Below are 12,073 nucleotides of genomic sequence, written 5' to 3'. Positions count from 1 at the left end.
GGAGCTTGGAAGGAGGCAGGTTTCCCCGCCTACCAGATGTTAAGACTTACAGTGAAGCCACTGTCATTCAGATGGCTTGTTCCTGGTTTGGGAACAGACAGGGGACCAGTGGAGCAGAATCAAGTGCTCAGCAGAGCCGTGTGTGTGTGAGTTTGGTACGGGATGGCTTGCCTTGTGCAGCTGCAGGCAGGAAGGGATTGTTAAAGCATAGCCTTTTCAGGGGCGCCCGGGTGGCTCAGTCGCTTGACTGTCCGACTCTTGATCTCATCTCAGGTCTTGTTCTCAGGGTCATGAGTTCAAGCCCCACATCGGACTCCATGCTGGCTGTGGAGCCTACTTAAAAAAATAAGTACCCTTTTTTTAAAGAGAGAGAGAGCATGAGTTTGGGGGGAGCGGCAGAAGGAGAGAGAGGGAGTCTCAAGCTGACTCCACACTGAACAGGGAGCCTGACGTGGGGCTTGATCCCATGATCTGAAATCATGACCTGAGCCAAAATCGAGAGTTAGGCGCCCCTACATATGGAATAAATTGAAATTAGCTTTCTACCTCATACTTTCCAAAAATTAATTTCAATGAATTAAAGACCAAAGACTGTAAAATCTTTAAAACTTTTAGATCCTAAGAAAGATGTTATTTGGGATAGAAAAACATTTAAAAAATTTTTCAAATTTAGGGAGCATGAACAAACGTGAACACGAGTGGGGAGAGATGGGGGAGGAAGAGGGACGGGCAGGCTCCACGCTGAGCTCATGGGGCTCGATCTCCCACCCCTGAGATCATGACCTGAGCTGAAAGCAAGTCAGATGCTTAAGGGACACCACCATCCAGGTGCCCCCAAAATGCTTCTTGAATCAGAGACAGAAATACTGGGAAAGAGAAGTTGGACAGATTTGGCTACACTAGAATATAAATCTTCCTTATTAAAAGATGCTGCGGAGGTTGCACAGAAAGGGTGTGGGCTGCTCAGTGCATGTGCCTGACAATGAGTACCCAGAGTCGGTCAGGGCCGCGCAGTCCGTGAGGGCCGGCCGTGGACAGACCAGTAAAGCACGCAGTGAGCCGTTCAGCCAGGAGGGAAGAGAGGCGTTCCAGAATGTGGGAAGACCTTGGCCTCACTGCGAGTCGGGGAAGCATGAGCGAGGGGAACGCGTTCGCAGCCTCTCGAGAGTATAAGTGTCGCCAGGCAGATGGGTCGCGTTTTTCTGCTGTGGGAGTGTGCAGACTCTCCCACTTCCAGCTGCCGCTGTCAGGTTGGAGACTCATGTGGCAGCCTGGGGTCCTTGGGGTCGTCATTCCCTCCCTTCACTTTGCCCCACGTTGCTGCTGTACCGTGGTCCTCTGTAGAGTAGCTTTCCGTGGTCGGCCCCACTGTCCAGCCATCACTTAGTTTCCTTCGCGGATGTCACTAACTACTCATTGAGCCAGATACTTAGCCAAGAAGCAGCAGCAGACAGAGTTACTGGCTGAGTTCCACCGTTTTATGTCTGCCCCGTGGACTCCTGTTGTCGTCAGCTCAGTGCCCACCCCCTGCAATCATGGGGACACGCTCACAGTGGCCCGCACCCGTCTGTGGTGCTCACAGCCCCCTGCGCGTTCCATGCCGGCTCCCGCGGCCCGCTCAGCCTTTGCCCACTGCTGACCTCTTGTGTTAATGGTCTAGGAGTACCGACGCCTGAAAACAGGTCAGCCGGCATGTTCACGCTGGGGGAAATAGGAAGTTGAAAGGCATGAAAATAACTTTGAAAGTGAAATTAGACATAGTCATTTGAAAACGTGGACATACATAAATGGCCAGAATTTTGGATGGATAATACATAAGACAGGGTAAAAACAAGTGATTCACACTCTGGGGCAAGACTATTTTATTTTGGTTATAACCATTTCAGATGTTAGACTATCTTGTTAACATTTGAATATTAAACAGAAATAAGGCGTTTTTAAAAAGAAGTGATTTTATTTATTTAAAGATTTTATTTATTTATTTGACAGAGATCACAGGTAGGCAGAGAGGCAGGCAGAGAGAGAGGGAAAGCTAAGCAGAGAGCCTGATGCGGGACTCAGTCCCAGGACCCTGAGATCATGACCCGAGCTGAAGGTAGATGCTTAACCCATGGAGCCACCTAGGCACCCCTAAAAGATGTGATTTTAAAAAACATTCACACGGGCCTTCAAGTTAGTGTTTATCACAGTACGAGAGTAGTTATTTTTCCTATCATGACTTCCTCTTTTTTCCGTCCAGTACGTGTGTCCATGAAGATGGGCCCTTTTCATAAATTCAAGGCATTTGGAACTACTACACCAGAAGTCAAAGAAAAGCACATTTACAAGAGTGTGGCACTACTTGCTATCTTTAGGAATTAGCTTCTGTTTAAAGACCCCTGCACGACGCAGTGTTACTGAGAATGTGACGAAATGGGTCCAGGCAAATGCTGCTCTGGGAATGCAGATTAGAGCTGGCTGTTTGGGACACGAGGGACAAAGCTGTTGCACGTCTTCTCCGTTCTGTACTCACTTGGCAATATGATTACGGAGAACACCACTATTAATCATGTTGCTTTCCTACTTTTCTATAGCAACTATGTGTTTGTAGTGTAACTAAAAATTTCAACTTAACTTTTAAAATTGCACATAAAGCGGAAGTAGACGTGTCAATTATTTTCCAGCACATCCAGAACTTACCAGCATATCTGCAGCAGAAAGTGCAGTTGGTTTTCGTTTCCTAGAACTGCGTTTTGTTTCAGGTTAAGGAGCTGAATCATTATCTGGAAGCTGAGAAATCTTGTAGGACTGACCTGGAGATGTACGTGGCTGTTCTGAACACCCAGAAATCCGTCCTGCAGGAGGACGCGGAGAAGCTGCGGAAGGAATTGCATGAGGGTGAGCACGGGTTCTATGTCTTTCTAGTCTCGTCTCTAAGGAAAATCGGTACCGATTACAGCCTGTAACAAATCCCAGACTCCAGCATAACGGTGATGCACTTGAAGCTTGGCGTGTGGCTCGCACGTTCTCCTGAGCGGCTGGAGCTGTGAGGGCCCCTCGAGATACGTGGGCTGTCAGCAGCCCCTCTGTCCTCGAGGACTCTGGGCATGAGCTCTGGACAGAAAGACAAGAGGGCTGGAAGCTCTGCTTAAATGGCTTTTGCCCCCAGACTCACTTTGATGGAGGTGGATCAGCAAGAGTGAGCGTGGACAGAGGGCGGGCGCTGTGCTCCGGCGGCCTCAAGTAGCGTCCTGTTTGTTAAGGACAGTTTTGACCTCCGGCTTGGTGGTGGAGTTCCACAGAAATGGACTCTGTTTCCTCTGGCCTAGGGAAGAAGGCTTATCTTTCCCCATTAAAATAAAGATAATTTTTTCTTTCTTTCTTTCTTTTTTTTTTTTTTAAGATTTTAGTTATTTGTCAGAGAGTACAAGCTGGTGGAGGGGCAGAGGAAGAGGGAGACCCCCGCTGAGCAGGGAGCTGGACCTGGGACTCGATCCCAGGACCCTGAGATCATGACCTGACCCAAATGCAGGCGCTTCACCAGCTGAGCCCCCCAGGCACCCCTTCCCTGGCGTTCTTAACCTTCTTGTGTCACGGACTCCTTTGGCAGTCTTGTGAAACCCTCTTAGGATCCTATTTTTAATCCCTGAAATAGAAAATACAAAAGGAAACTCATGCATTATGAAACAGTAATGAAAACGTAAGTGACTGATCTTCCGGTACAGTAACACGTGTGCCGTTCTGTTGATGCGCTCACGGCCAAGGTTTGGTGGTTGAAGCAGTGCCGAGCGTTGGGGCTGTGTGGGGGTACCTGCGGCTATTGTGTGGAGAAACGGCAGTGGCTCCGGCTTCCGTTGGCTGCCGGGTCTCAGGTGCTGTCCTCCTTCCTGGGCTGGGCTGGGCTGCCCGTACTGCGGGTCTTTATAGGAAGCAGTACATTTCAGGGAGAGGTTAGTGGTCACACACATCTACCATTTTCCTCCTCTAGATGCATGGACTCCTGAGGCCTTGTGTGCGTTGTGGGTTGTACCGGGAGCCCCTTCACAGGCGAGTTTAGGACTGGGTGAGAGTCCTGTGGTGAATACTGTCTAAGTCTGTCGGGTGCCGAGGGACACAGAGCCGTTCCGACGGTAATTGAGGCTTGCGTGTTCGGGGTTTTCCCCCCAAATAGTGGAAAGGTGAAATTCTGTAAGCCCACAGTATTATTTCTTAAAATGTTAGGAGAATAACCCAAAGTTTGAGCAGGTCTTTGGTTTTCAGGAAGCACTTTTCAGATGTGGTGCTGCATCAAAAAGGCACGCAGACTCTGAGAGCATCCAAAGAAATAGGACTTTCTGTTCAAATGACGTGCCCCAAGCCTTCCTAACTATCTGGAAAGTATTTGAGAAGTTTCATTAATGAGCAGGGCATAATTTCCATCTGGCAGCACACACCAAAACTAGTGCTTAACGGAGGAGAAGGTACAACGCAAGCAGCTGTGTGACTTGCAGCCCGAATTGGGAGAATTCGCCAAGTTAGTGCTGTCGCCTCCCTGGGACCGGCTTGCAGGTGCACTGAGAGGGGACCGTGCATGGGTGGGCTTCTTGAAAGAAGGTGGGAAGGGGGGCTGTGACCGACAGGTGGGTTTTTGTCCGGCGGCCAGAGACGAGCCTGATGTTGAAGGCCATTTGCACGTGCTACAGCAAGGTCACAGAATGGGAGAAATTTGTTCAGCAAAGTTAGGATACCAGCGGCCAGGGAGAAGTGGGAGCCAGATTGTGGCTGCCTTAGGCTGATGGCTTGGGATTTACCAGATGGGCGGGAAGGAGCTCCTGAAAAGGTTTCTCTTTGGGCTTCCTGCCCAGTGGGGAGCCTGCTTCTCCCTCTGTGTCTGCCTCCCTCCCTCTCTCTCTCTCTCATCAATCAATCAATAAATCTTTAAAAAAAAAAACAAAAACATTTTTCTTAAATAAAAGCTTTATGGAGATATAATTCACATGCCATGAAGCTCACTCTTTTAAAGGCTACTGTACTCAAAGAGCTGTGTACTGTTGTCACTGTCTGATTCCACAGCTTCCCAGCAGGACATTCTGTCCTCATTACTCGTCACTTCTTTTTCTCTCGCCCTCCCAGCCCTCGGCAACCTTGGTCTGTCTATACAGATTTACCTCTTCTGGGCTTCTGTGTAAATGGCATTATACAGTATGTGGCCTTGTGTTTGGCTTTCCTGAAGGGCTTGAAACTTGAGAGTGATCATACAGATTTTGTACTTAAGAAGTCCGTTTGACAGCAGTGTGGAGGGTAGGCCAGGGCACGAAGACGAATGGCAGGACATGTACCAGTTGTGTGAGTCGTGAGAGCTGGTCTGAGGCTGGTGGCAGATGAGGGTTGTGTCCCCCGCACTGGAGGGAGCTCGTAGCTCCTGTCACGGGGGCGGTGGGTGGGGTGAGGCACAGCAGCCGCAGTGGCTGTCTCTGGTTTCTGGCTTGTGTGACTGGGTGGTGCCACCCACCGGTTCGTTGGTACAGGATGGCCAGGCAGGGGCGTGTGGGCCGTATCTGCTGATACAGAGAACCTTCGCCTTGTCCTGAGCCATCAGAGCTGTGTGGGCTCAGGAGGGACATCTGGGTAACAGACTTGTCAGAGTGTCTCTAAAGACACTGAATCACGGTTACCATACTTGTGGCTTTCAGAGCAGTGTCTCCCAAAGGGTGTTCCCCAGAACTACCCTTGTCACGTGAGTGGCACTGTGGAGAGGACTTGGTGTCAAAGGAGTTGGGGAACTGCTGTGTTCTGTATCCTCCTCCAGAACACAGGCATGAGCACAGGTGCTGGGCTCTAAGTCCTACAGTGAAGGACCCTGTAAAAATTCATCTAAGCAAGGTTTCTAACACTCCCTGGGCACAGATATCCTTTTCTCACGTGTCGCTGTTTCTGGGAGCACGCTTTGGGAGCCTGTGCGAGTGGACAGCTGCCCTGTGTCCAGTCGCTGGTGGCCCCTCGGTGCTTGTGCGCCGCAGAGTCCCAGCTGAGGTGGACCGCTGGCCGGACCTGGTCTAGGGGCCCCGGTTCCAGCCGTCACCTGCTGTTAAAACCCGGTGTTTCTGATTGGGGGTTCCCAAACAGTGTGTCATCTCTTGGAGCAAGAGCGACAGCAGCACAACCAGCTGAAACACACGTGGCAGAAGGCCAACGACCAGTTTCTGGAGTCGCAGCGTCTGCTCATGCGGGACATGCAGCGCATGGAGGCCGTGCTCACCGCAGAGCAGCTGCGGCAGGTGGAGGAGCTGAAGAAGCGAGACCAGGTAAGCCGTGCTGCGGACGCGCCCCCCGCCCCATCACAGGCTTGTCCCGAGCCTGCGGGCCTCCGCGCCCTTTCCAAGTACACAGTAGCTGCGTCGGAGGGATTTTGCTTTTCAGTTTCCGTGAGGGCCTTGACTGTGGGAAAAGAACTTCTTTAGCCTTGGTCCTCTTTGGAAGCTGCGGGACGCAGCGGTTCACGGTTCTGAGAAGCTCTTTCTCCGCAGTGCTGTTCGGTTCTCCTGGGCCATGGGATTTTGTGTATCCAGGTCCCGTCTTTGGTGACATGGCTCTGAAAGCCTCGTTGGACGGTGACGGCGCGGGATGGTTAGCTGCCACAGACAGGATTCCCGAGGGTGCCCGGAGAGCCTGCGTTCTCCTTACCTTTTGAAATCCTGTCTGAGCCACACGAGCCACACCCAGACACATGTGAGGTTGCAGATGCTTTGTTGTACACGCGAGGGGATGGAGGAGACTATCCGAGCCCCTCCCTTGGAGGAGCACGTGCGTCTGTTGTCTGGTCTTTGTGTGGAGGACGGTCCTCCCGGGCATGTATCCACGATCGGAAGTGGGTGTCTGGTTGGTTCTAGTCCACACAGGGTACGTGGAACTTGCTGTCCTCGGCCCCGCGCTGGGGAGCTGACACTCACTGCCGGGGTGGACACACTGTGACGGCCTCGATCCCTGGCCCCATCCCACGCCCAGACGGCCTCGTGATCTGTGTTCTTTGTCTCTGACAGTGGTGTGTCCCAGTCTTGCCGGGTGTCACGCGGGAGCAGAGATCTCCTGCGGAGAGCCACGTGGGAGCTTTTCTCTGTGCCATAGATGTTGTTCAGACTGCCTTGTAGGATTTAGGTTGGATTTGGGTTCAAAAGTTTCATCCTTTTCAAAATTCCGGTCTTCTAGTTGTGACTCCTCCTCTTCTGGGTGTGCGGACACAGCAAGCTCAGGCTGAGGCTCTGGACTGCTGTCCGTGACCACAGTCGAAACGCTGCCGCCGCTCACTGACAGCCACTGTTAATGCCTGCCAAGGTTTTCCCGCATGTCTGCGCATGCTAAGGCTTTGCCTCTAAAGCTTCTGTCCTGAGCTCTCGGAGCAGACGCACTGACGTGCCCCAGCTGCGGCGCGGACTGCGGCAGATCTGAGGTTCGAAGCCTGCGTCCCCCTCTTGCCATGCCTGCCCTCTTAGCCACGGCAGGACACTGGGGGTTCCCTGTGCGCCTGCCTCCCTGTCCTTGGAGCTCCGCCCCGCCCCGCCCCCGGTTGGCAGACTCCCTGGTCCGCTGACTGTTCCAGAGCCAGTAGTGGTGCTTCTCGGCCCATTTCCCCTGCCCGTGCAGAGCGCGTGGCACTGCTCCTGCAGAAGCTCATGCCCCCCCACCTCTGCCCTGTGAGGTGCCATGGCCATGTCCCCACGTGCCAGGCCGGGGCGGGGGACACTGAGGGGTCTGCTCGTCTGGTCGTGCAGCAGTACATGAACTTCAGCCGTTGCTTTTGCGTCTCACGTGAACTCGCCCGGTTTCCAGGGGCTATGCCCACCCGAATGCTGCCAGCGTCAGCAGGAGCATCCGCGTACAGCCCCGGGGCTCCATGAAGGAGGGGCTGTTTCGGGGTGCTTTCTCTTCACACGTGCTTCTTGGAAGCCGTTTCCTGGTTTCTCCTCCAGGCCGGGCTCCGTGCTCTGGGCCCGCAGTGGGAAAGCATTAGGTCTGACGTCCTGACGCGGGGGCACGGCGAAGAGCCGCCAGCGCCCGGTTTTCCCGCAATTCTCTGCGCTCTCTGTGTGCTCGGAGCGGCCGCGGAATGAGTGAACTGTGAGGTGCAGGTTACCGGGGTGACGTCCGTATCTGTTTTCCTTAACTTTTAGGAGGAAGATGAGCAGCAGAGATTTCACAAGCGGAAGGACCCCGGCCGAGCGGACGCGGAGGAGGAGGGGAGAGCCCCGGCAGCGTGTGCTTTCCCGCATGAGGAGCCTGCGGCCCAGCTGTCAAACGAGGAGGTAGGGTGATGCTGTCGTCAGGGTTGCCGTGGCCACGACGTGACCATGTGCATGCGGGCGTGCAGGGCCGAGCATCCGAGGAGGTACAGAGGAGATGTGTGTCCCCACGTCTGCGAGCCGGCAGGGAGTGCTCCGGAGACACCGGGTCCTCTCCTTGCGCTCAGCGGCTTAGACGCTCTTGCTTGCAGCGGTTCCTGGATCAGAGCAGAAGGGGACTGCAGGGCCGCCTGCTGGATCTTTTTGGGGATGACAGTAACTGATGCTGGTGCTTTGGGTTTTTCTCTAGAAGACGATCTTACTTCCCGAGTCACCAAACTCCCCACAGCACATGCTTGCACATCAGCTGGTCTGAGGCCGTGGGCTGTGAGGACAGCGGGTGAGGCCGGGGCGGCGGGTGGAAGAGGCGGGGGGGGGGGGGTGGGGAGCCCTGGGCATGGAGAGTGCTGCTCCCGTGGCCTTGGGGCCTCTCATGCCCTCCCCGCGGCGGCCGGAGCCTCTCCATCAGATTTCCTGTCTGCAGCCTGTTGGCCTGCGGCGCCCCCAGCATTACTGTCCCCTTCCCTTATGGGCAGTGCAGCTGCAGCCAGGCCTCCCTCCTCAGAGCACACGGACTCCCGTGACTGGGAGTCACCTCCCACTGCTCGCCGTTCCAGCCACAGTCGCCGTCCTGTTCTGTCAGCGCGCCGGGGGCTGCCCTACCAGGCCGCCTGCCCTGCTCGCTGACCGCTGAGGTCCTCCCTCTCATCTTCAGGATGCGGGCTGACTGTTCCCGCCTTCGGGGTAAGAGCGAAGGCCCCCAGCCTCTGGGGCCCCAGAGGCACAGAAGGGCCTTCACCTCTGGGTGACGCTCAGTGCTTCCCATGCTCCCCGCATCCGTACAGCCAGCCCTGTCCCCCTGCCCCGAGCTCATGTGCCTCGCACCCACTGCCCCCAGCCCTGCCCCACCTCCCGGCTGGATCGGATCAGGGTCTGTTCCCACTTTGAGGGGTTCCGTGTGTCTGTGTGGTTGGCACGTGGACGCTCAGCCCTGTGTGATCTGCTTCCTGGTCACTTAGGTTTCCATGTTTATGGGTGGCTGGACGTCAACGTTTTAAAAATATCCCAGTGCACGCTGACAAGTATGATGTAATTGTTTTTCTGCATTCTTTGTTTTGGGTCGTACACTGAGAACCACTTGGCCTGATTCTCCCGTGCATTTTTTAAGCGGTCAGACTCCCAGGAGAGTGTCACAGTTTTTGGGTGCTGCCAAGCGTTATGTATGCAGGAATGTTTGAAAATGTTTCAGACTTTTCAGAAAATATTTTAGCAGGAAAATGGGAAAGGGAGATTTGTTATAACATACAGTGAAGCTTTAAAAAAATATTTTGATTCTGCCTTCGTTGGTCTGTAGTATATATTGTAAATAACGTTATTTTCTGACATTCGAAGTATATTTTATGTTTTCGGATCTGATCTTTTACGCTTTGTGGAAAACACTTTGTATTGAGGCTCATGACGATTTACTTTTCCCTGTTGATGTGAGGTTCATAGTGGCCGCTTCAGAGTCTGAGTTTTTTGGCTAAAGATGATCAAAATTTGTAGGGCCTGATATCTTCTTTTGCCTGATGCGTAGAGGATCTTTTTCTCACTATAAAAGCAAAGTATGTTTGCTGTGGGAAATGTGGAAAGTACAGAAAAGTCTTGCGAAACAAGGATAGCTTCGGGATGGTCCCCCTGCCCAGAGGTGACACCGCGTAGCTCTGCTTCCGTTTTGTTTTCTGTTCCCAGAGTTAACGTGTGTGTTTCTATTTTTACTTTTTAACCATGACCCATATTGTAACTCTCCATAATGTTTTATGTAAATTTTTTCCACTTAAATCTGTCTTGGAGGTTTTGGCACATCAGTAAATGTTTTCCCACAAGCGGTATTGAATCGCTGGCATGCAGAGGCCCCATAATCCCATCCTGGTTGATTTGTGCCCAGGCCTGTGGGTCCGTGCCATTGGAAGGAAAGTGTGATGTCGCTCACAGTGTCCCTAGCAGCGAGTCATGCACATCATGCAGAGCCATGTGCAGACGAAGCAATGCTGGGTCACAAGGCAGGAGCGGGAACGGGGACAACATGGGCCCCAGGCGTTGGGGACTCGGAGGGCAGGTGCGGGGCTGCGCAGGGCGGGCTGGTTGGGGGAATCCCGGTAGACTTCGGTGCAGGGTCTCCTCCGTTTCCCCACGCCTGGCGCCTGGTCGATTTAGGGTGGGGGTGCACTGGTGTGGGGCAGTGAGGGCAGGTAAAGGAGGCGGCTGGGCTGGATGCGGGATGGGTCGGGTGTATGTGCCAGGCGTGTTCTTAGGCGACTTGTGTATTAATTGGAGGACTCAGGTGGCTTGGAGGGCCAGTCTCTCTCTGGCTGGCAAGGTCCTCGGAATGGGAAAAACATCGTAAAACATAGAAAACAAAGAAACAGGATTAACAGACTTCATGTGCTCATGTCTCCTGCCAATGTCCGATGTCATTCTCACTGCAGCCCTCTCAGGCTACTCCTTCCTCTGTCCAGCCGCAGTGCGGACGGAATCGGTGTTTCTTGGGGCTCTGGCCTCAGCAGCCCCTCTGGTCCGTAGACCCTTCGTAGGGTTGTGAGCTGCTGCTGTGACTTTAGTTCTCATTGCGGTGGTCACTCTCCAGCCTCTGTCTAAAGCCTTCTGCTCCCTGTGTTGGGTGGGCGTCTCCCCGTGGGCGTCCCCAGCACGGAGATCCAGGAGTCCTCCCCCGACTCCTGTCCGGCTTCAAGCCCACACCTCGAGCCCCTGGAGCTCTCAGCCCAGAGTGGGAGCCTGCCGTGTCACGCTGTGCGGTGTTCTGCCCGCCTGCTCGCTGGCGCACTGTTTCTCATGAGCTGCACACATGCCGAGGTCGGGGTTTGCTCGCAGCTGTGTCCTGAGCGCCTGGCTTGGGCCCAGCACACAGAGGTCATTGGTGAATGCCCCAGGACTACGGAGGGAGCACGCCGCGGAGTGGCGTGTGTAGTGTGTGGCAGGTGCGTCTGCGACGCTCTCGCTCCCATCTCTGAAGTGGAGCGTGTCGTCTGACTCGGCCGTGTGTGTTGTCACGTTTCAGGAACACCTGGGCAGCGCCCATGGCTCTGCGCACTCACTGGACGCGGACTTGCTGTTGCCGTCTGCAGACCCATTCAGCAAGTCGGACGCGGACATGTTTAAGGACGGACTCAGGAGGGCGCAGTCTACGGACAGCCTGGGGACCTCCGGCTCGCTGCAGTGCAGAGCTCTGGGCTACAACTGCAAAGCAAAATCTGCCGGCAACCTGGATGAGTCGGACTTTGGGCCGCTGGTGGGAGCAGACTCGGCGCCGGAGAACTTCGACACGGCATCCCTTGGGTCGCTGCAGATGCCGAGTGGGTTCATGTTGACCAAAGATCAGGAGAGAGCCATCAAGGCCATGACGCCCGAGCAGGAGGAGACCGCGTCTCTCCTCTCCAGCGTCACCCAGGGTGTGGAAAGTGCTTATGTGTCCCCCAGTGGTTACCGCCTGGTCAGCGAGACCGAATGGAATCTCCTGCAGAAAGAGGTGAGCCGTCCTCCTGCTTTTCTCCCGCTCGCTCCAGCGGTGGGACACCCGGTGGCCATGGGATTGTCCCTTCACTAGATGGCCCTGGGGTCCCGGCATGCACATGTTGCCGGGAGCGGCCTTCTGCCCGAGTCCCGGGACCGACTGGCTGATCGCTCTGACTGTGCAGCACCCCCACTGCCCCCAAGTGCCCCCCCAGAGCGGCACGCAGGCAGCTTCATGCTGGAGGAACGTGCTTGCTCTGCCCTGTCGC

At 54.4% G+C, this 12,073-nt stretch overlaps 1 protein-coding gene across 8 annotated transcripts in view; it reads left to right on the top strand.

Annotated features, from left to right (window-relative positions):
- Positions 1 to 12,073, top strand: part of RABEP1 (rabaptin, RAB GTPase binding effector protein 1) — a 184,243-nt gene that overhangs the window by 153,436 nt on the left and 18,734 nt on the right. For all 8 annotated transcript variants that reach the window (XM_082707826.1, XM_082707825.1, XM_082707828.1 and 5 more), the window contains 4 exons: positions 2,742 to 2,877; positions 6,085 to 6,263; positions 8,127 to 8,258; positions 11,353 to 11,820. In XM_082707826.1, coding sequence (XP_082563952.1) covers positions 2,742 to 2,877; positions 6,085 to 6,263; positions 8,127 to 8,258; positions 11,353 to 11,820 — 915 coding nt within the window. The remainder of the gene's footprint in view (positions 1 to 2,741; positions 2,878 to 6,084; positions 6,264 to 8,126; positions 8,259 to 11,352; positions 11,821 to 12,073) is intronic.

The sequence above is a fragment of the Mustela nivalis genome (genome assembly GCF_964662115.1).
Source record: "Mustela nivalis genome assembly, chromosome: 17".
In the NCBI taxonomy this organism is placed as follows: domain Eukaryota; kingdom Metazoa; phylum Chordata; class Mammalia; order Carnivora; family Mustelidae; genus Mustela; species Mustela nivalis.
This window is presented reverse-complemented; position numbering and strand designations above follow the sequence as displayed.